The sequence below is a fragment of the Schistocerca americana genome, chromosome 1 (assembly GCF_021461395.2).
Source record: "Schistocerca americana isolate TAMUIC-IGC-003095 chromosome 1, iqSchAmer2.1, whole genome shotgun sequence".
NCBI lineage: Eukaryota > Metazoa > Arthropoda > Insecta > Orthoptera > Acrididae > Schistocerca > Schistocerca americana.
Window position 1 is genome coordinate 1,108,802,341 of NC_060119.1, and position 25,446 is coordinate 1,108,827,786.

Below are 25,446 nucleotides of genomic sequence, written 5' to 3' on the forward strand. Positions count from 1 at the left end.
AAAGTTTCCAACCGATTTCTCATACACAAACAGCAGTTGACCGGCGTTGCCTGGTGAAACGTTGTTGTGATGACTCGTGTAAGGAGGAGAAATGCGTACCATCACGTTTCCGACTTTGATAAAAGTCGGATTGTAGCCTATCGCGATTGCGGTTTATCGTATCGCGACGTTGTTGCTCGCGTTGGTCGAGATCCAATGACTGTTAGCAAAATATGGAATCGGTGGGTTCAGGAGGGTAATACGGAACACCGTGCTGGATCCCAACGGCCTTGTGTCACTAGAAGTCGAGATGACAGTCATCTTATCCGCATGGCTGTAACGGATCGTGCAGCCACGTCTCGATCCCCGAGTCAACAGATGGGGACGTTTCCAAGACAACAACCATCTGCACGAACAGTTTGACGACGTTTGCAGAAGCATGGACTATCAGCTCGGGGACCATGGCTGCGGTTACCCTTGACACTGCATCACAGGCAGGAGTGCCTGCGATGGTGTACTCAACGACGAACCTGGGTGCAAAACGTCATTTTTTCGGATGAATCCGGGTTCTGTTTACAGCATCACGATGGCCTCATTCGTGTTTGGCGACATCGCGGTGAACGCACATTGGAAGCGTGTATTCGTCATCGCCATACTGGCGTATCACTCGGCGTGGTGGTATAGGGTGCCATTGGTTACACGTCTCGGTCACCTCTTGTTTGCAATGACGGCACTTTGAACAGTGAACGTTGCATTTCAGATGTGTTACGACCCGTGGCTCTACCCTTCATTCGATCCCTGCGAAATCCTACATTTGAGCAGGATAATGCACGACCGCATGTTGCAGGTCCTGTACGTGCCTTTCTGGATACAGAAAATGTTCGACTGCTGCCCTGGCCAGCACATTCTCCAGATCTCTCACCAATTGAAAACGACTGGTCAATGGTGGCCGAGCAACTGGCTCGTCACAATACGCCAGTCACTACGCTTGATGAACTGTGGTATCGTGTTGTAGCTGCATGGGCAACTGTACCTGTACACGCCATCCAATCTCTGTTTGACTCAATGCCCAGACGTATCAATGACGTTATTACGGCCTGAGGATCTATGCAGCCCAATTGCGTGAAAATGTAATCACATGTCAGTTCTAGTATAATATATTTGTCCAATGAATACCCGCTTGTCATCTTCATTTCTTCTTGGTGTAGCAATTTTAATGGCCAGTACTTCAAATGGCTCTGAGCGCTATGGGATTTAACTGCTGTGGTCATCAGTCCCCTAGAACTTAAAACTACTTAGTGTAGTCGAGAACTGGCAAATGTGATGAACTGTGGTCATTCCACCATTGTGTGACGTTTGCATACAATGGAGAAGGTTGAAAAATCCGGCGTATGGATACGCCATGCTAAAGCCAAAATAACAAAAATCGGCAGGTGACCATGTGAACAACACCAATCATTCCTATCTTTTTCCGTTACTGGTGTCGAGAAATAGTCTCTTTATGCCAACGTAAGGAAAAGAGAGGAATGGTTCAGCTGATAAAAGCAGCAACTCCCCGTACAAAGAATTCGCGCAACCAGGAAAGATGATGATATCCATCTGGTGGGACAGCGACGGTGTGGTGAACTGCGCACTGCTTCCTCGAGGTGTAACCATTACTGCTGACATTTATTGTCAACAATTGATACATCTTGCAGACGCAGTCCAAGAACAACGACCAGGAAGACAGGGTGAAGTGATGATACTCCATGATAACGCCCGCCCGCAATATGTTAGACTGACAAAGACACTATACAGCAATTTGGTTGTGAAGTCATTCCGCATCCACCGCATTCACTTGATCTTAGCGCCCTCAGGTTTTCACATTTTACGCTCCCTATCGAATAACCTTCAAGGAAACTTCCTGGCAGATTAAAACTGTGTGCCGGTCCGAGACTCGAACTCGGGACCTTTGCCTTTCGCAGACAAGTGCTCTACCAACTGAGCTACCCAAGCACGACTCGCGCCCCGTCCTCACAGCTTTACTTCTGCCACTACCTCGTCTCCTACCTTCCAAACTTTACAGAAGCTCTCCTGCGAACCTTGCAGAACTAGCACTCCTGAAAGTGTATATGGTGTACTTCGAAATGACGAAAAGTGGAAGCTGCTTGAAGCAGTAGCTAAATAATATACCGGGCAGCCAAATGATAAAGAGACAAGTAAGGAAAGACAAGTACGTAAACTGTTTATTAAGCCGGCCGCTGTGGCCGAGCGGTTCTAGGTGCTTCAGTCCGGAACCGCGCTGCTGCTGCTACGGTCGCAGGTTCGAATACTGCCTCGGGCATGGACGTGTGTCATGTCCTTATGTTAAGTTTAAGTAGTCCCATAGTGCTTAGAGCCATTTGAACCATTTCTGAACTGTTTATTATTTCATAATTGTTAACACACTGACGGAAAAAATCGCAACCATAAAATAATTTATGTAGAGCAATGAAAGCAGAGTAATGAAATTTCGGGAATAGAGTTGTCTAGGTAACATGTTTAAGTTATTCACATTGCAAGATCACAGACTAACGTAAGCGCAAGATAAGCCATTGCAAATGCGAAATTCTGGTGCATAAATAATTTGTGTAACCGTCAGAAAGTCGAACGGAAGCAAGCAGGTTGTCATGCGTTGTGTTGCACAGGTGACGGATGTCAGTTTGTGGGATGAAGTTCCATGCCTGTTTCACTTGGTAGGACAATACAGGTATGGTTAATGGTGTTTGTGGATGACGCTGGAGTTGTCGTCCGATAATGTCCCGTATGTGCTCGACTGGAGACAGATTAGGTGATCGAGCAGGCCAAGGCAACACGTCGACACACTATAGAGCATGTTGGATTACAACGGCGGTATGTGTGCGAGCGTTATCCTATTGGAAAACACCCCCTGGAATGCTGTTCGTGAATGGTAGCACAACAGATCGAATCGCCAGACTGACGTAAAAATTTGCAGTCAGGGTGCATGAGAAAACCACGAGAGTAGTCCTGCCATGCGAGAAATCGCTTCCCAAACCATAGTTCTAGGTGTAGGTCCAGCTTGTCGAACACACAGAGGTTAGTTGAAGACCCTCACCTGGTCTCCTTCTAACACACAGCCGTCACTGGCACCGAGACAGAATTATATTTCATCAAAAAACCCAACAGTCCTCTACTCTGCCCTCGAATGAGTTCTCGCCTGTCACCATACGAAGTCGCCAATGGCGACGGTCTGGTGTCAGTGGAATATATGCTACAGGGCGTGTGGCTCGGAGTTGTCCTTGAAATAACCGATTTGTAACAGTTCGTTGTGCCACTATAGTGCCAACTGCTGCTCATATTGCTGCAACAAATGGAGTACTAGGTGCCAAAGCCATACACCGACCTCCCCCTCTTGTAAGTGCCACGTGACCTTCCGGAGCCTGGTCTTTTGCGACTGTACATTCTCATGCTCACCGCTGCCAACAATCACGTACAGTGACTGCATTCCTGCCACATCTTCATGCAATGTCACAGAAGGAACATCCAGCTTCTCGTAGCCCTATTACATGACCTCATTGATACTAAGTGAGGTGTTGCTGATGGCGTCTTCGTCGCCTGAAATTTTTATCCCGCCTGGAAGGCGGCGCGTGGGTCTGCTCCTGGAAACTGAAAGGACGGCCGAATGAAGGAAGCGAGTAGGAGCAGGTGAGGTAGTCGGTAATGCGTTTACTATTATAGATGTTAACTATAGGCAAAAACAAGTTAATACACTACTGGCCATTAAAATTGCTATACCATGAAGATGACGTGCTACAGACACGAAATTTAACGGACAGGAAGAAGATGCTATGATACGCAAATGATTTGCTTTTCAGAGCATTCACACACGTTTGGCGCTGGTGGCGATACCTATAACGTGCTGACATGAGGAAAGTTTCTAACCGATTTCTCATACACAAACAGCAGTTGACCGGCGTTGCCTGGTGAAACGTTGTTGTGATGCCTCGTCTGAGGAGAGGAAATGCATACCATCACGTTTCCGACTTTGATAAACTTCGGATTGTAGCCTATCGCGATTGCGGTTTATCGTATCGGGACGTTGTTGCTCGCGTTGGTCGAGATCCAATGACTGTTAGCAGAATATGGAATCGGTGGGTTCAGGAGGGTAATACGGAACGCCGTGCTGGATCCCAACGGCCTCGTATCACTAGCAGTCGAGATGACAGGCATCTTACCCGCATGGCTGTAACGGACCGTGCAGCCACGTCTCGATCCCTGACTCAACAGATGGCGACGTTTGCAAGACAACAACCATCTGCACGAACAGTTTGGCGACGTTTGCAGCAGCATGGACTATCAGCTCGGAGACCATGGCTGCGGTGGTGTACTCAACGACGAACGTGGGTGCACGAATGGCAAAACGTCATTTCTTCGGATGAATCCAGGTTCTGTTTACAGCATCGTGGTGAATGCACATTGGAAGCGTGTATTCGTCATCGCCATACTGGCGTATCACCCGGCGTGATGGTATGGGGTGCCATTGGTTACACGTTTCGGTCACCTCTTGTTCGCATTGACGGCACTTTGAACAGTGGACGTTACATTTCAGATGTATTACGACCCGTGGATCTACCCTTCATTCGATCCCTGCGAAACAGTACATTTCAGCAGGATAATGCACGACCGCATGTTGCACGTCCTGTACGGGCCTTTCTGGATACAGAAAATGTTCGACTGCTGCCCTGGCCAGCACATTCTCCAGATCTCTCACCAATTGAAAACGTCTGGTCAATGGTGGCCGAACAACTGGCTCGTCACAATACGCCAGTCACTACTCTCGATGAACTGTGGTATCGTGTTGAAGCTGCAGGGGCAGCTGTACCTGTACACGCCATCTAAGCTCTGTTTGACTCAATGCCCAGCCATGTCAAGGCCGTTATTACGGCCAGAGGTGGTTGTTCTGGGTACTGATTTCTCAGGATCTATGCAACCAAATTGCGTGAAAATGTAATCACATGTCAGTTCTAGTATAATATATTTGTCTCATGAATACCCGTTTATCATCTGCATTTCTTTTTGGTGTAGCAATTTTAATGACCATTAGTGTAAATGGTTACATAACTTTGCAATGAGGTGCGAAGTGTCCCGGCCGTCTGCTCTTGATGAAATGGGCTCAATCTGCAGCGGAGCTCGTAGATCTCAACAGCGCCTGCTAGACGGCGGTGTCGTCGGTGTCTCGTAGCATAAAGTGCGAACTTAACTTACGCCGTGGCATCGTAGCTATCGATACCACAAAGGCATTCTTGATCAACACAACTCACCACGTCCAATCTGAAAGGCAGGTAACGTTCACGACCGTTACAGTGCTTATTTAAAGCAAACCTGATACGCATCCTCATGGTGGCACTAATAGCACCACTCGCATGCGACTGGCGCAGTATATGAATTGGCATCGCCTGTCAGATGTAGAAACAGGCCTCCCAACTCTGTCTCCCAGCTCCTCCTTTGTGTTGCCATTTATTTTATTTGAGTGTACATTTGTCCAACTGCAGACAAGACGGTCACTGCCTTCATGGAAAAATGTTTGCTGTAGCGTACGGATCCATGATTGTACCCTGCCGTGCAGCTTTCCGCCCGAAGGAAATCGACCGCTTAGGCCGGTACTACACTATCAAATTTCTTTGTCCAATATCTTTGTCAAAGATATTTGATAGTGTAATAGGGACTTTGTCAAATGTCGTCCAATATTTGATCAAATCTAGGGCCTCGCTGTATATTTGATCAAAGAAACCGCTTGTCTTCTGTTCACTGCAATGTGACATGTTACCACATGGAGCGCTAGCATCGCTGCAGCGTACTGTCGTCTGTAGTGTTTTTATAACCATTGCCGGTAAATACAATTGGTGTGTGCCGACAACTACAAAATTAGTAGAGATGTCTGAAGCTGATGAGGCGCTTTACAACGTGAGGCACCCTGAATACAAAAATAGATTAAGAAGATTGGAGACCTAACTTGATCTAACCTAAACTAACCTAACCTAACATAACCCTCTCCTGTAGCAAGGAATGGGAGTGTTATAGTGAGCCTGTCTTCAGAAGATGTAGGAGTTCTTAAGTGAATATTGTGCTTTGTGATATGAGGATACACTTCATTGAGCACATACAGAAATGTATGCTCATCCATTCTTAAGTAATTGATGTACGACTTGACGTCTTCCACTGTAAGCTCACGTAACAAGTTTTGTTGAATGCTTTTATCGTGTCGTCGTAAAACCCACGGCTTCACCCAGATTAGATTAGTTTTTCGTTCCATAGATCCGTGCTGAGGAGAGCCTCGTGGATGTGGAACATGTCGATTTTTTTTTAAGCTGAAATAACAATACTAGTAGTATGAATAAATACAATACATCATTTGTTTCTATTAAAAATTTCGCCAATGGAGTAGGAGGAGTTGGCCAGTAGTAAGTCTTACAGGCTCCTTTTAAACTGATCTTTATTTCTAACTAAAATTTTTATGTTTCCTGGCAAATTATTTAAGATGAGTGTTCCTGAGTAGTGGACCCCTTTTTGAACTAAAGTAAGTTGGTTGGTTTGTGGGATTAAAGGGACCAGACTGCGATGGTCGTCGGTCCCTTTTTCCAAATACTAAAAACACCCACAGAGAATAAAAACGAGTAACAGAATAGATCACAGACGCTTTTAAGTCCTTGTGCAGATCATTTTTGTTCCTGGTATTGTATGTATGAACTGAGTTGTTTGTTGGAAAAAGAGATGTATTATTTACGACAAATTTCATCAGGAGTAAATATACTGAGAGACAGTAGTTAGTATACCCAGTTCTTTGAAGAGGTTTCTGCAGGAGGTCCGTGAATTTACTCCACAAATAATACGTATTACACGCTTTTGGACCTTGAAAACTTGTTTGACTTCAAGATTTACCCCAAAATATTATCCCATATGACATTATGGAATGAAAGTATGCAAGCTTTTTCATTTTTATGTTTCCTGTGTCTGCTAACACTCGAATTGCAAATATAGATTTTTTAAGGCCTTTCTGCAGTTCTGTGGTGTGCTCCTCCCAACTGAATTTATTATCAAGTTGTAATCCCAGGACTTTTAAGACTGTCAACCTCGTATGTATGGTTCCATTTTTTCCCCCACTTCTTTTCCACATGTGCACACAATGCAATTGGAGTACGTAGAACTGCTGCGGTTGTAACAAGTTGTTGTCAGCCATCTTGAACTTTGACGAAAAATTTGATGACAGTGTAATACCCCCTCTAGCCCTACGTCAAAGATCTTTGTCAAATATATTGGACGGAATATTGGATCACATCTTTGATCAAATCTTTGACAAAGAAATTTGATAGTGTAATACCGGCCTTAGGGAGAAATCGGGACACTCTGTACGGTGGGTAAGGACTTCCAGGCGAAACGTTTGCGGCGTAGTCGAAACAGCGTTGGCAACATGTGGACCTCCATACATTCCCGATCTCTGGCCATGCGATTTCCATGTTTTTGGTGCCCTAAAGAAAGGCATTGATGGCCGTCGATTTGCTTCGGACACCCAAAAAGTAATTTTCATTTTAACCTTCGACCACTGTCGTTTATAAGTTACCCACCGCTATGTTTTTCAGCAGCTGTACTTGAACAGTAAAAAATCAGTCTAATAACCGGATTTTATTTGCGGAATTATCACGTTGAAATCCGAAACTGTCGAATGGAATATTTAGACGTTCTATCCTAGTCGGTCTTACACTTTGTTCTGTCGTTTACCGCCTTTTTTAACCTCTGGCACCGATTTGCGAAGCTGTACAGTGGTTCTTTGTGCTTTAAACTCCAGGTCCCCCTACCAATAGGTTCCGCGAGTAAGTCCAAACGTCAGTTTTCGCACATGATTTACTGAGAACTGTGGCTCAAGGCAGCCTACATCTACATGGCTACTCTGCAAATCAGACATAAGTGCCTAGCAGTGGATTCATCGAACCACCTCCACAATAATTCTCTTTTATTCCAATCTCGAACAGCGAGTGGCAAAAACGAATAGCTATATCTTTCCATGCGAGCTCTAGTTTCCCTTATTTTATGATTATGATCGTTTCTTCCTGTGTAGGTCGGCGTCAACAAAATATATTCGCGTTCGGAGGAGAAAGTCGGTGGCTGAAATTTCGTGAGAAGATTTCGCCGCAACGAAAAACACCTTCATTTTAATTATGTCTTCCCCAAATCCTGTATCATGTCAGTTGCACTCTCTCTCCTATTTCGCGGTAATACAAAACGTGCTGCTCTTCTTTGAACTTTCTCGATGTACTCCGTTAATCCTGTCTGTTATGGCTGCCACACCGCGTAGCAATATTGTAAAAGAGTACGGACAAGGCTAGTCTAGGCAATCTCTTTAGTAGATCTGTTGCATACTCTTTAAGTGTTCTGCCAATAAAAATCAGACTTTAGTTTGCCTTCCTCACAACATTTACTGTGTATTCTTTCCAATTTAAGTTGTTCGTAATTGTAATTCCTCGGTATTTAGTTGAATTTAAGGTCTTTAGATTAGACTTATTTATCGTGTGACCGAAGTTTAACGAATTTCATATAGCACTCCTGTGAATGACTTCACAATTTTCATTATTTGGGGTCATTTGCAAATTTTCCCACTATACGGATATCTTTTCTAAATCGTTTTGCAATTTGTTTTGATTTGCTAATGACTTTAATAGATGATAAGTCACAGCGTCATCTGGAAACAACCTAAGACGACTGCTCGGATTGTCTCCTAAATCGTTTATATAGATAAAGAATGCTACCTTGGGAACGCCAGAAATCACTACTGTTTCACTTTTTACAAACTGTGAATCCAGTCACATAAGTGAGACGATATTCCGTAAGCATACAATTTGACTGTTTGACTGCAAGCTGCTTGTGAGGTACAATGTCAAAAGCCTTCTGGTAATCTAGAATTACGAAATCGATTTGAAATCCCTTGTCAGTAGAACTCAACACTTCGTGTGACTAAAGATCTAGTTGTATTACACAAGAACGAAGTTTTCTACATCCGTGTTGACTGTGTGTCAGTAGTTCGTTATCTTCGAGGCAATTCGTAATGTTCGAACACAATATATGCTCCAAAATCATGCTGCATATCGACGTTAATGGTATGGGCCTGTAATTTGTTTGATTACTCTTACTACCTTTCTTGGCTATTGGTGTGACCTGTGCAGCTTTCCAGTCTTTGGGTACGGATCTTTCATCAAGCGGACGGTTGTACATGATTGTTAAGTAAGGAGCTACTGCATCAGCATACTCTGAAAGGAACCTAACTGGTATACAGTCCGGACCGGAAGACATGTTTTTATTGTTTTAAATTGCTACACTACTCCGAGAATATCTACTTTTAAGTTACTCAAGATGGCAGCTGTTCTTGATTCGGGTTCTGGATGCAGTATTTCTTGACTTACGAAAAGCTTTTGACTCAGTACCTCATCAACGCTTAGTGACGAAAAGGCGACCGTATGCTATATGACATAAATTTTGGGATCGATAGAGGATTTCTTAGCAGAGACGATGCAGCTTGTCGACTTCAAGAGCGATCTGCAGATGTAGAAATAATTTTGGCCTCTCCCAGGAAAGTGTGTTCGGACACTTGGTGTTCATTTTGTATGTTAATGACCTGACAGACAGTGTTAATAGTAACTGCAGACTCTATACAGATGGTTCAATTATCTATAATGAAGGACTATGAGCAAAAAGCTGTACAAGTATCCATTCAGCTTAATATGGTTTCAGTCTAGTACAACGATGGATAACTTGCATTTATGTTAATAAGTGCGAAATAGATTACGTTAAAAATCACAAAAACGTGATATTCCGTGATCAAAATATCATTGAGTCACAGTTGGAATCAGTCGCCTCATACTTTTGTGTTACAATTTGTCGGGGTGCGAAGTAGAATAATCACATAGGCTTAAGCAGTCAGCACACGGAGCTTGGATCCGAACGTTGAGCGTGCCGAGTTTCTGGCTTCATAGCGTGGAATAGCACGCCGGGGAGTCTTGCCGAACGCGCAGAGCAATATCTGGCATGTCAGATATTCTGAGCGTGCGTCTGAACGTTGGCCAATGACACGGCAGAACTCTACATACGTCACATGCACGCCATCTCCCTTCAGCACAGAGTTGTGAGGCGCCATATTGGCATTCAGTTCAAGTCTATACCTGTATATGCCGTTTCTGAACACCAGAAAATTGGGAATCATTCGAAAACCCGTCTTTAATTGTGTGACTCGTTGCAATAAAATGACGAGAAACATCATATTCGGGGGAAAACAATTTTTGTAACTTGTGTATTTTGAAAGTATGCCTTTTGAAGGCAACGACACATTGAGGTGGATCCATCAAAGACACATTTGTTTTTGATTCAGTTTGTTATAAATAAATTTCAGTTAGTAACATAGCTGCCATTAAAGCTTTTATCAAATGGAAACTTGCTAGGATTGGCCGTCAAAGATTTAGCGCAGTGATTGGCCTTAGCGATTCGCAATGAAATGCATGATGTGGCGATGGTTCGCGTCCCACCACGTCTGAAAATTTTCTTTCTAACGCTCGCGTTTTTAATAGGTTCTGATGCTTTCTTATTAGTTTAATATAAGTATACAGGGTGTTTCAGAAGTGATTGTCAATATTCAGGGATATGACAGGAATGATCATTCTAAACAAAAAAGTCAAGTATACATGGATTCTAAAAAGCATACCTGAAGAGCTATGAGCAATTCTTGATGTTCGATACTGTGTAATGAATGTCTTCTACTGCAAGCCGTTTGCTGTCCACAGTTTGGGAAGTGATAGTATGGACCAAAACAAGAAAAAATGTCCAGTAAACATGTGCTCCAAAATGCATACTTCAAAAGTTACAAGCACTTGTTCATTAGAAGAGTTGTGTTTCAAAATAGCGAAGATGAACAAGTTCTCATAGCTCTTAAATTATGCATTTTAGACCACATGTTTACTGGATATTTTTTCTTGTTTTGGTCAATACTACCACTTTTAAAAATATTGAAAGCAAAGAGCCTGCAGTAGGAGACATTTGTTTCAAGGTATCGAAGATCGAGAATTGCTCATAGCTCTTAAGGTATGCGTTTTAGAGCCCATGCTTACTTGACATCTTTGTTTCGAATCATCATTCCTGTCATATCCCTGAATATTGACCATCACTTATGAAACACCCTGTATACTATAATATTCAGTGAGTACAAATTACAACCAACGATCTTGTCGCATTGATAACACCGATTCCCATCAGATCACCGAAGTTAAGCGCTGTCGGGCTGGGCTAGCACTTGGATGGGTGACCATGTGGTCTGCCGAGCGCTGTTGGCAAGTGGAGTGCACTCAGCCTTTGTGAGGCAAACTAAGCAGCTGCTTGACAGAGGAAATAGCGGCTTCAGTCTCGTAAATTGACATACGGCCGGGAGAGCGGTGTGCTGCCCACATGCCCCTCCATATCCGCATCCAGTGTCGCCTACAGGCTGTACGTAGGTACCATTGGGCCTTCATGGCCTGTCCAGGCGGAGTTTAGTTAGTTTTTTCGTACAAATGACAGCTCCACCAATGCGTTGCCCTTTTATTTCATGTGTATACGATACCACCGGAAGGGCCGGCCGGAGTGGCCGAGCGGTTCTAGGCGCTTCAGTCTGGAACCGCGCGACCGCTACGGTCGCAGGTTCGAGTCCTGCCTCGGGCATGGATGTGTGTGATGTCCTTAGGTTAGTTGGGTTTAAGTAGTTCTAATCAGCAGTTAAGTCCCATAGTGCTCAGAGCCATTTGAACCATTTTGAACCAACCACCGGAAGCATTGTGGCTTGCGTCTCTAGAACGCAGTTGAATTCGAGCATCGCCGAATGAATGGCACTAATGAATGTCACCAGCGGGACGCGCAAGCATTCAAATGGTTCAAATGGCTCTGAGCACTATGGGACTTGACTTCTGAAGTCATCAGTCCCCTAGAACTTATATCTACTTAAACCTAACTAACGTAAGGACATCACACACATCCATGCCTGAGGCAGGATTCGAACCCGCGACAGCAGCGGTCGCGCGGTTCCAGACTGTAGCGCCTAGAACCGTTCGGCTACTCCGGCGGGCACGGAAGCATTACTAAGCGCGTCGCGCGAACGCGGGTGGATTAGAGTCTAAGCGCCATCTGCGTATGTGCGTATCTCTGAGCAGTGACTTTTGTCACCTCATTATACAGGGAAACACAGGAAAATGTGCGGATAAATGGCACTTGGCGTGGGGATTGGCAGCTGAAGCTCAACATAAACGTATTGGACCTAAATAGGCTGAAACACCCATTATTGTATGTTTACGCGACTGCTGAACAATCGTAGAAAGCCGTCACGTCCATTAAGTATTTGGCAGTATGTGTACAGAGCGAATTCATGTCAGACGACAACTCGAAAAGACAAATATCACACTCAGATTAACTGGCAGAATCCTCAGAAGGACCATCCACGTTTGACCGGTATTTGAATATTGATCGCCATCGTAGGACTCCTACCAGATACGATTGATAGAAGAAATAGAGAAGATGTAGGCGTGAGAGGTTCAAGGAGATATTACTCCACTGCAGTGGCAGACGCTACAGGAGAGGCGTGTGGTTCACTGTTTAAATTCGGAGAACGTATGCTCTTAAGGAGTCAGCCAATATATTGCTTCCTCATGGGTGTATTTCGTGAAAAGACCGTCAGTGTAGACCTGAAATTAGCCAAATTTGAGCTCACATGGAGGTTTAGATGCGGGGATTGTAGGGATCGCCACTTGTACCATTCGCTACAGGAATACGAAAGGGAGGAACTGACGATGGTATTACAAAGCGCTCTCCGCCACGCATCCGTTACGTGCCTGGCGCCGTATAGATGCAGATGTAGCGCTCTCAACTTCGCTCGATTCGCTGATGAGGGAAGCGGAAAGAGTGTCGCATGGAGAGGGAAATGGAGGGACAGGATTTGGTAAGAGCGGCGTCACTTCCAGGGTAGAGACGACATTCCCGTCAGCCAGATCTGGACACAAGATCCGCGGCCCACGCACTTGTCGCGTTCTTCCTTCCTCTCCGACAGTATTTAGCGAGATGATGTAAACGGTTCCGTGTAAGAGTGGTGTCTGCGGTAACGGTTGTTTGATGATGGCGGGGTGGCGGGGGGGGGGGGGGGGGCGGTGCCCCCCCCCCCCCCACACACACACACACAAAAGCCGCATACGAACACACACTGTATACAGAATGAGGCAGCTAAGACAGACAACCCCAAATACAACATTTGAGTAAATATGTTAAGGTTTTCCCTAAGCTATAGGGGACAATGAGGCAGTGGAATTTTGACGTTCGCAAGTAATTTTTAGCGACCATAGCAGCCGAGTACTCTGCGACATTGACCTCTTACTTAGCTTGCATTTATCGTTTATCTCTCGTCCAGCCAAAGTCGCAACCGACTGGAAAAAAGAGCAGATGACTCGAGTACATAGCAAGAATGGACCTGCAAATTACAGACTGATATCCTTAACATCGATTTGTTGCAGAATTCTTGAACATCCTCAGTTAGAATACAATAAACTTTCTTGGGACGGAGGAGCTTCTGTCCATAAATCAGCACGGATTTAGAAAGCATCACTCGCACGAATTGTATTGTATTGTATGTTAACTGGGGACGTAGAAACGACGGAGAGGCTCCGTCCCCGCCGTAGCCGCAACCCCACGACGACTACCGCAGTCCACTTCACCCCTCTGCCACCCCACACCGAACCACTCTTTCAGGGTTATTGTGCGGTTCGGCCCCCGGTGGATCTCTCTCTCTCTCTCTCTCTCTCTCTCTCTCTCTCTCTCTCTCTCTCTCTCTCTCTCTCCCCCCCCCCCCCCCTCCCCCCAGGAAACGTCTCACACCAGACGAGTGTAACCCCCTATGTTTGTGTGGTAGAGTAATGGTGATGTACGAGTACGTGGAGAACTTGTTTGCGCAGCAATCGCCGAGATAGTGTAGCTGAGGCAGAATAAGGGGAACCCGACCGCATTCTCCGAGGCAGATAGAAAACCGCCTAAAAACCATCCACAGGCTGGCCGGCTCGTCAGACCTCGACACAGATCCGCCGGGCGGATACGTGTCTGGGGACCAGGCGCTCCTCCCATTCCGAAAGCCGTGCGTTAGAGCGCACGGCTAACCTGGCGGGCACTCGTGTGAAACTCGGTATGCCCTTTTCTCACATGAAATCCTGCGAACCATGGATGAAGGGCAACAGGTAGATAGGAGACCCTCAAATGGCTTCCCAAGGCAACAAAAATTTGGTTTTCAAAATATCATATAAATTAATGACCGACTTTAAAAATTTAAAATCTATCGTAATTAAGAGGGATAAACGTAGGAAGACGAGTATTATAGTTAGAAACTGCAGTTGTACCTTGAGGCTGTGCAAATCAAGGCGCGCAAGTTACTCAGATCATATTGATCTAGTATTTTAGAATGAAAGCATTTAGTGACTTCCAACAAACTTTACACATAATTTACAACCTTTACAAAACTTTTATCTGTCTGACATCCTCGAGAAAATGATGAGAAACAAGTTTATTACTTGCTGCATTTTCGTTGTTCACGCAAAAAAACTCTAGCATCGGGCATGAAGTTTTAATTTATTACTTCTTTACTACCAAGTCCATTCGCAGTTCATGTTCAGACAGTATGCACCTATACCATCGAATGTACCTGCAAAATTATATCATTGCACAACTCGTGGTTTCAAGAGTTATTATGTCACAAACATTGCGATACGTGAAAAATCGGGTTTTGCTATAAACGGAGGGTCAATTACCCAGACTGTACTCGTCTAGTATAGACAGTGAGACCATTTAGCGACTACCAACAAATACAATTTTAAACCTTTTTCTAAACTTTTCGTGTTACATACTTAACATCAGATTTTTAACATCTTAATTCATTTATAAAGCGGTCAGACCTTTAAAGTTGTTTTACTCATGGGACTTGAATTCTTCAAAAAGTCGAGACTGAGGGGGTTTACTATAGTCCTATTAAAATTACTTGATAGGTGACGTCTTATCACTTGGCGTTACAGTGTTGCCACGTCGGATGCCGGCTGCCGGCTACCGCTCGATTATAGGGCCACACGAACACGGCGGATCGCTTCACAAATGCTGTTAATGTGTAACGCGGAGCAAAGTTGAAAGTGGCAGACATCAAAAAGTACGGTGTAAGCGTGAGATCCTCTGTACACAGCTGATTTTAAGGGGCCAATGACTGCACTGCGACAAATGACGAGTTTCGTAGTTCTGAAATTAAATTCATGTCCTACGTTAACCACAACATGGCGTGCAGTTTATCCGAGTGAACGGCGGCCAGAACTAAAATTCCGATCGCTTTGTTCACGGCAGTGGAAGATAACGTCTACGAGCAAACTCAGAAAGAAAAATCAGTTTTAACCCTGAAAGCAAACTGCAATTTCTTGCTATCACTGGTTACCTGAAACTCTGATCGCACTGGCTACAGTGCTGCCACGCTACCACTCTATGGGAGCGGTCGGCCTTAGCATTTGGTTGTGGCTGCAGATTATAGGCTACACAGACAGATTTCAAACGAAACAACAATGATAGAAAGAAGAGGAATAAGAGCAAATAAAAAATTAAATGCTATAATATTAGAACAAATAAGCCCTCGGTCACAAATATTAAGTCAAAATTGACCAGGTTTCGACGCTACTATGAGCGTCGTCTTCAGAATTAGACTAACTGTTCTAAAACATATTAGGTATATAATACATTAATAAAATTAATGTTTGTACTGACTGGAAAAGATGCAGTACTTACAAGTACCGCAACCCTTGTTCACAGTACGAGCAGGCCTTAGCGGCTCGCCATCTCCCAACTATTCATGACGTCGCCTTTCCGGCTTAGATCTTTTTTAATATGTGACTTGTAAGTACTGCATCTTTTCCAGTCAGTACAAACTTTAATTTTATTAATGTATTATATACCTAATATGTTGTAGAGCATTTAGTCTAATCCTGAAGACGACGCTCATAATAGCGTCGAAACCTGGTCAATTTTGACTTAATATTTGTGACCGAGGGCTTATTTGTTCTAATATAATTCTGACACGGTCACTGAACCTTGACAGCTATGTTCACCTAAATACTATGATGAAAATAACGCGCAAACATTTGGAAATAAAATTACATTTAAACCAATTAACTCAATAAAAATAGTAGTCAAACCCTTTTGATTAATTTAGAAATAAAAAAAACTGCATTATATTTGACGAGATTCGAACCTACACGATCTCCTGCACGTCAGGTTTGTACACCAACGTTGGGTTACATAGTCGTATTTATGCCTGTGATGGCCCAGTCGCAACGATGAGTTGCAGCATTCAAAAATTCGGCTTCACGCACAGTCCTGCCAAGCTTATCGTTTGTAAGCCAGTCTCTGTTGTTTCTGTGTTGTTATCGTGTGTGATGAAGTACGAAATAAATAGTGCCAGAACCATGATTCGGGATCTAAACCCATCTAGAAACAAAACCGGGCAAGGAACTGCAAGTTAACTGACCCATTGTTGTGGCAGTTTGGCAACGGCGAACGGTTCGGACGTGAGGTTGAGCGCTCTGGTTAGCGGAAACAGCCTCAACTCGTGAAGTGTCAATTATCAAGTAATTTTAATCGGACTGTAGTAGTAAAGCACTGGTATGCGTAAAAACATCATTATATAAAAGTGTCGTAAAGGGCGCCCCTAGACACAATGCTCTGCGCAGCGGAAGCGACAAAACAGTGGGAGTCGACAGTGTCAAGCTGGCACTGGTGTATTGGTGGCGGGAGCAGTCTATCCCGCTAGCTGTCAAATGCCAACTACTTTAAATCGGACAATAGATGCAGGAACGCCCACCCGGCCTTGCTCCCGTTAGCAGCCGCCGGAAGAGCCGCCCACGTCCTTCTCCTACTCTCCCCCCACCCTTACCATCACTCCCCCCCCACTCACACTCGTCCACCGTGACGTCAGAGTTCCTCTCAACTGATATGCCTCTCCGTGCCGTCACAGCACTGCAAGGAGGGCGGACGTCTCAGAAAAGTAACGAAGAGCTGCCTTTTGTGCTGCCTCGCTGGAGGAGTGTAGTCCGCAAAAAAGAAGAGAGATTTTCGTTTGGTTCCTTGTGCGTTTCGTGCAGGGAAGATCCCTGTTCTGAGAAACAGTGACTGACTCGCGCGGACACGAAACCACCTGGAGAACCTGTCGTTAAACGAACCGAACAACAATTTCGTTACATCCCGCATGGGAGACCAGTCGCAGCCAATCCGACCTTAAATTTAAAGAAACCAAAATACAGTGCCCTGCATTATTGAAGCGACCTATCGCTACTTTTTCCCAGCAGGTTCTACTGTCGACGTTCTAAAGTGACAGTACACTACCTAGTATTCAACCTGTAGATGAAACAACATTGCAGGAAATGTCATTTGCCTACTCTAACGATCTCCGATCAGTTTTAAAATACACACAGCGTAAATGACTGCTACACGGGCATATGACGTAAATAAAGAAAAGAAATGCATTGAGGATCTTAGATCTAAGACACTATCCTTCTCAACTGATGTTTTGAACCGCATTACTGTGAACTGGTTATGGTATTATGTGACGTCAAAATCTCTGTATATTGATATTAGATCTTTCTGTAAAAGATACTGTAAAATGCTAAATTACAGCAGTCATCAGTCCGAAAGTAGCTTTGAACACAGCAGCGCATGAAACTTCTGGAATCCTATCCAGGAATTTGGTACCAGGGGGTTACGGACTGGTGTAGGTTCCGAACCAAAATGTGACTGCGACATTGTTCACATATGTAAACTTGTTTATTTCCGCTGTATGGTCGATTGGTACGGACATTACATACTGATAGATCATCGCGTGTTTTCTCTCTTCTTTATCCACAGCGAAAGTGGTTGGTTGGTTGGCTTTGGTGGAGCGGAGCAAACAGCGAGGTGATCGGTCCCGTCGGATTAGGGAAGGAAGTCGGCCGTGCCCTTTCAAAGGAACCATCCCAGCATTTGCCGGTATTGCTTTAGGGAAATCATGAAACACCTAAATCAGGATGGCTGGACGCGGATTTGAACCGTTGTCCTCCCGAATACGAGCCCAGTGTGCTAAACACTGCCGGCCGCTGTGGCCGAACGGTTCTAGGCGCTTCAGTCCGGAACCACGCGGATGCTGCAGTCTCAGGTTCGAATCCTGCCTTGGGCATGGGTGTGTTTGATGCCCTTAGGTTAGTTATGTTTACGTAGTTCTAAGTCTAGGGGACTGATGACCTCAGATGTTAAGTCCCATAGTGCTTAGAGCCGTTTAAACCATTTTGAACCATTTAATTGCTAAACACTGGACCACCTCGCTCAGGCGAAAGTAGTCATGCGATATACAGGATGCATCATGTAAGACATAACACCCCTTTCATTTCATGAACAGTTACACATACCCAAATCTGGTTTTCGGCAAATGTTAGAGCGTCTGGGAGCACGGAGTTTTTTGTTTGGATAATGTTCTTAGCGCTGGTATCAAGGGAGATATTGAAGCAAGCACGTTTCTTTAAATGGAACCGTATGCTTTTTATAGCTGCATTCCATAGCTCTTGAAAAGATCATTACAACGATATAGCGTTTGTTAATGTTGAGGTTGAAACATGTCGCTAAAAATTCAAGAGACGTCCTAGAATGTGAGAGCACCGTGTTTGGAATCGACATTAGCTGTGCAAACACCGCCAAGCAGAGCTCTCGTGTCAGAATGTCAACACACTTGCCTGTTTACTTGTCTGCACTGCGGGCCGCTCATTTCTGCTTCAACATTCATTGTGTGCACATACGTACAACAACGAAGAGAAGTTGCATATACTACGTTCATGTTGTGAATGTTAAAGAAATGCCGTAAAAGCAGTACAGCGGTATATGGCTATCTATTCGGATCACCAGTGTCCGACGCGCCAGCCAATTCCACGTATTAGTGCGCGCAGGCTGATTGAACGTCAAAAAGAGGACTAGAAAGAAGGCAGCAACTGACATAGAACGCGAAGAAGCTGTTCTGGCTACGATGCTAATGAATCCGCACAGTGGTACGAGACCTATTGCCAAGAAATGTGGAATCAGCCAGACGAGTGCCATTCGCATCCTGCAACGACAGAATTTCCATCCGTCTCATCTGTCGTAACATCAGGCACTCGACCGTCATTTCGAATGTTGCACAGAATATTGTTGGTTTGCCCTTCAGCAACTGAGAGACGAGCTTACGTTTAACCAACATGTGCTCTTTACAGATGAAGCAACTTTAAGTAACCACTCCAATGTAAATTTCCGTAACATGCACTACCGGGTAGCCGAAAATCTACACTGGCTTCGTCACTGCAACTTCAACGGCCGTATGGTGCAGCATCATAGCAAATTTCATTGTGGCACCTTACTTCATCTCAGGGTTCCTAAACGGACGTTCGCACGCACACTTTCTGACGAACATTTTGTCAGGTCTTCTAGAAGAGGTACCACTGGATATTCGAAAATGTATGTGGCTGCAACTTGACGATTGTCCAGCTCATTCGTCCCGTGTTGCAACGCAAACACTTAATGAGAACTTTCCTGGTCGTTATAGAAGGAAATTGTGTTGTCGAATGGCCTTCGAAGTCCCCCGATTTGACTTCTCTTCATTTCTTTCTTTGGGGAGCACTCAAAGATACAGTCTATGACGAAGTCTCTACGCCAAACGACTTGTGTCGTCGAGACACCTTTGCATTCTCTACCATGTACATTTGTTCATCGTTCTTTCGAACGGCGATTTAAATGTACCTTTCAGTACATTTTCAACAGTTTGAACACATGCTGTAGTATGAAGCTATTTTTTTATAAGACAAAATTTATGTCATGTGATTTGGGTGATTACGAAGTCATTGTTAGTAAATTATTTAGTGAAATTGTACTGCAATGTGAAATACGTCGACAGCGTGTATTGCACGTAGCCGGTAACACTGCCATTACGCGCTTACGTTCAGCATGAAACGACGTTTCGTTAAGAACATTTATTTTGCAGTGTACAGGTGGTCACCAAAGCATTTTTCACAAAATGTATAGTTCAACGAATGTATCCTATATGATAAATAAAAGCAGTGTAGGTAGAGATAGTCGTCCGACAGCATGTATTTTACCTCTAACAAGCACACAGCCACATAAAGGAAAAATAGGTCAGATTTTCAAATTTTTAAAGAATGAATAGATTATTTCTCTGTTTCAGCTCAGGTAAATGTGGGAGGATACAAAAATGTGAAATAATTTTCCTAAGCTCTTTGTGACATGCTAGATTCTAGCCTACGTCGTATTTCCGCATACAACATTCGTAGGTGAACATGAATCTAGGTCGTAAGTAGGTTCAAGGGGAAGTAAAGATTTATTCTCGTAGCGCAGGCCTACCTTAACAGTATAAAACTACGCAGCCTGTTCCGAGACGTCTCCTTGGCAGTGTTTGCACCGCACATGCCGTTTCCGACCACCGTGCCCTCACATTCTACGACATTTGTCGAATTTTTTTACGACAGGTACCACCGTCAAAGGTTTTAAATTGTAGGACATTTCCAGGAGCAGATGTGGACTCTGACCACAATCTATTGGTTAGATTAAAACTGAAGAAATTGCAAAAAGGTGGGAATTTAAGGAGATGGGACCTGGATAAACTGACTAAGCCAGAGGTTGTACAGAGTTTCAGGGACAGCATAAGGGAACAATTGACAGGAATGGGGGAAAGAAATACAGAAGAAGATGAATGGGTACCTCTGAGGAGTGAGACAGGGTTATAGCCTCTCCCCGATGTTATTCAATCTGTATATTGAGCAAGCAGTAAAGGAAACAAAAGAAAAATTAGGAGTAGGTATTAAAATCCATGGAGAAGAAATAAAAACTTTGAGGTTCGCCGATGACATTGTAATTCTGTCAGACACAGCAAAAGACTTGGAAGAGCAGTTGAACGGAAGATATATTGAATTTAATTGATGAAAGGAGAAAATATAAAAATGCAATAAATGAAGCAGGCAAAAAGGAATACAAACGTCTCAAAAATGAGATCGACAGGAAGTGCAAAATGGCTAAGCAGGCTTGGCTAGAGGACAAATGCTCATTGCTCATTGCCTTAGGCTACACCAACCATTGCATCCGTATTTCTCGCGATCATGTACAGCGATTGTATATCTGATCAGATGTCGTGACTACCAACATTAGCTTCGTTTTCGCGCGTTCGGGAAGCAGTTATAGTTGTGATAGCTGACCATGAGTGATTATGAGGAAGTTTTTATGTTGGCTTCTTCTGGAGAGAAAAGTCCTCCTTAATAAGCGACTTATGGAAAAGGTATGGGTGCATCTGTTGAAAAAAGATAGATTCGCAGGTGTTTGCTGTAATTTGACATCCAGCATTGATTTACTAATAGCTATTCCCCAGTAGGTTCCCTCAGTCCCGGTCGTTAGTAGTCTTTCTTCTGATAGCGCTGCAGACGGGGTCACTGCTCACAAAACCGATCATTAATCAATCATCGCCAACATTATGTTCCGACGAGTTGAGATATCAGACTGGAAATACATGCTCGGTTAGTCAACTCGTCGGTCCGTAATGGGGCGTCATCCATTGTTGTTGCATCGGGCTTCCGCTTCCATTGTAGTCTCCTGTATTGTAGTGTTGGTGTTTTCTTTTTGTCCGAAGCCGTTCGGTCGTTGCTTCGGAGAATTGGCAGAGCTCAGGTGTTTGACCCTTCGAGATCTTCCAGGACAGTTGGCGCATCCACGGCCGACCGCCACAGACCGTAATTGCCCGTCTGTAGCTCGTACTATGCGCATGCTCTAAGAATGATCTCGGCGAGGTGGTTGATCGGAAGCAGTGGACGAGAAGGGAGTCAGACAGGGTTGGTACACCGAGCAGGCAGTAACGGAAACCAATAAGAAATGTGGAAAGCGAATTAAAGTTAATGGAGCAGAAGCGAAATTTTGCGGTTTGCCGATGGCATTGTAATTCTGTCAAACAAAGCAAAGAGCCTGAAAGAGGAGTTGAATAGAGTAGATCGTTGAAGTGAGAGCGGGGAGGTCATAAGATGAACACCAACAAATGTGGAATGTGCACGAATTAAACCGGGTTATACTGAAGGCATTAGGTTAGGAAACGACACACTAAAAGTAGTTGATGAGTTTCACTATTAGTTCAGCGAAGTAACTGATTACGACCGAAGTAGAACGGACGTAAAATGCAGGCTAGCAACAGAAAAAAGAATATAAATTTAAATACGTGAAATGTATTCTGTGTTCCGAATATGGACAACCATCAGCTACGTAATGGAATAGCAACAATGAAAATTTCTGCCGGCCCGCGACTCGAACCCGGATTTCCAGCTTATCGTGAAGGAACACTGCATCGTACCTCTGAACAACACAGGCACTACAGTATGGAATAAATTTAAATGTTGTGACGTCTTTTCTAAAGGCATTATTTGGAGTTTAGTCAAATATGAGAGTGGAACGTAGATGTTACGTGGTTCAGATAAGAAGATAATATAACATTTTTAAAAGTGATTGTACAGAATAATGCTGAAGATTAGAAGAAATACTAAATCGAATTGGAGGGGAAGAAAGTAATTTATGGCATAACTTGGCTAAAAGAAGATAACGATTGATGGACACAGCCTGAGGCAAAGAGAAATTTTCAATTTAGTAGCGGAGGGAAGTGTGGGAGGGTATAAACCGTAGAACGAAGACAAAGGGATGAATACGGTAATCAGGTTCAAGTAGATGTAGGTTGCAGTAGTTATTCGGAGATGAAGAGACTTGTGCAGAATAGACTAACATGGAGAACCGCAACAAATCAGTCTTCGTACTGAACGCAGCAGCAACATCATGTGTTAAGCTAGCTACCTCACTGGATAATAACAATATGGGAGCTCTTCTTTTCCTACTTTTTTTAACCATAAGATAAAAAGAAATGAGCACTCATAATGTTAAAAGTCCACATTTCATACAGTAATCTACTGCAAAGGTACACTAAAGTCGCAAGTTCTGAAGGTCGTTGTTACCTTCGGCAGGGTCCGGGTACCTCCTTCGATCATAGACAGTCACGTCCTTTGTCGTAATTTGTTTGCGATATAATGGTCATTGAACGATGTTGTTATATAATTTACGGACTAGTTACTCTAGGTGTAGGCCCTTCCACTTGGGCCCGTCTTTTGTACGTAAAAAGCACACGCCTCTCGCACAATTTCTCGCGCTTCCTGCCAGCTTGCCACAGGATTGGGTGGCTGATTACCTGACACTGGAAACGTTTGTACGTACTGTCTACGTCCAAATTGCGCGGGAACCTACATCGTCCCTGTAACTCAGTTGGTAACCAAGCCGTATGAAACTACCAGTACTACCCGTACGGCAAAAACAAAGAAATGACAGTGAAGAAACAAAAAAAAGGTTGCAACTTTGCTTTCACCGGAAACCTACGTAAGTCAATGAGTCGCACCGGCGAATAACCGACAATGCTGTTTCGTTCCAGTGTGACATGAAATAGGAACTTTGCACTAAGCCATAGCGTCCGCGCCAGCAATTGAGTGATCAGCGCGGGGGACCCGGGTTCGATTCCGGGTACTTCCAGGGATTTATTTTTGTTGTGGGACTGGTACGGGGTGCACAAAGCTTCGTAAGGCAAACGGAGGGGCTACTCTACCAATTAGTAGCGGTTACAAAGCCAAGAAAACCGACAATGACCGGGAAAGCATTGTGCTGACAACATGCCCCTCCACACAGCACCCAATGGCGTCATTGGCAGGGGATGACACGACGGTCGGTCGGACCGATTTACTCGTCTAGGGCCAGAACGCAGACCCTTCCCTACCTAGTGATTGGCTAGGTGCTTAAGTTTATATATTCTCCTTCACTATTTACAAGTCTTCCAACGCTGGGGTAAGTTTTCGGTTCCGCTACTGTAGAAAACATGTCATTTAGAAGCGAAGGACTCGTCGAGCAATGATCTATGAGCATTTTCATTTGGCAAGGAAGTTTCTTGAGGGCTGTTCAATAGAGAGCGGAAAATGTGAAAAATCTGAGGGTGCAAGAGATGAATAAGGTCGGTGCGGAATGACTTCCCAACTCCTGTATAGTGTTTTTGTGAGTCAAGCAGAATGTGGGCTGGCGTTATTGTGGAGAGGCATGACTCATTTGATCAAATTTTTGACAAAGAAATGTGATAGTGTAATACCGGCCTTACATACGTCATGTAAACGGCGTGCTTCGCTGTAGCCTACGCAGTCTCAGCAGCTGGTGACGCCGTGTGTCTTGTTGTGGTTGCAGATCGACTACCCGGATGTGCAGGGTAACCGGACCGGCGTCGGCGGACGCGGCTCAGTCATCTCCTCCAACATGGACCAGCGGGCAGGCGGCGTCAGTCTCGTCTTCGAGGATTCGGTAAGTCGCTACTATTTACATTACACTGTGGGCCGGTAGCCCCTACTAGTTTTATTTGTTTGTTTATCTGTCAGATTCCACGGGACCGTGCGAGCCAGAGACACTTGGTTCTTGAACGAGTCATACTTCACAGAATGCTGATGAGAAAATGTACGAACTAAAGAACTAATAACCAACAAATTTCTGAGAGAGTGTACGATTAAATAACACATTAAAGAGAGAAATTCTCGACTACTGCGAGGCACAACCTATATAGAATACAAAATGTGTGCCACGAGGAAACTTATCAATTAGGATTTGAATACTTGAGGTTCATCATTCAATTCTTTTAAAATTCTGTAAAACCTGAATGCTGCACTTCTCTGTGTATGAGGGGTGTTCAATAAATAATGCAACACATTTTTTTTTCCTCGGCCAGTTTCGGTTGAAAAACGTGGAATGTATTATGGGACATCGTGGAATATTGGTGCTTCAGCCCCTATAGTTTCATGAAGTTCCGATGGGTGGCGGCACTGTACGTACCCTTCATGCCGAGACCTGTCATTCAGTTTCTTTTGGCGGAAAAGTTGAGCATCATAGGTATTCATTGGCTCGTGCAGAATTTCTACGGAGACATGGCAGCGAACAAAAGCACAGTGAGTCGTTGAGCGAGGCGGCGTAGCAGGGTCGCGCAAATTTGCTCGATCTCCCGCGTGCCCGCACACAGCTGCGACTGCTGCAATGTTGGAACGTGCTGTCACTCATCAGAGGTGACTGATGGATCAAAGACTCGCTGCTCAACTGGTACCACTGTTGATAACGCTGACACACTGGTCCAGCAGTTGAGGTCCTCAAAGGCGTGTGCCCGCTGGGTTCCTAACGAAGAACCATCTGCATGGAATTGCTTGTGCGCGTTACGAGGCTGACGGTGACAATCTTTTGTCGAACATAGTCACAGGTGATGAAACATGTTTTCATCGCTTCCAATCGGAAACGAAGCGGCAATCCATGGAGTAGCACCACAGC

General features: G+C 44.4%; 1 protein-coding gene across 1 annotated transcript in view; it reads left to right on the top strand.

The window, feature by feature from the left end:
- The window catches only part of LOC124618497 (rap guanine nucleotide exchange factor 2-like), a 423,194-nt gene that overhangs the window by 278,423 nt on the left and 119,325 nt on the right, over positions 1 to 25,446 (top strand). The window contains exon 3 of the mRNA XM_047145353.1: positions 24,328 to 24,441. Coding sequence (XP_047001309.1) covers positions 24,328 to 24,441 — 114 coding nt within the window. The remainder of the gene's footprint in view (positions 1 to 24,327; positions 24,442 to 25,446) is intronic.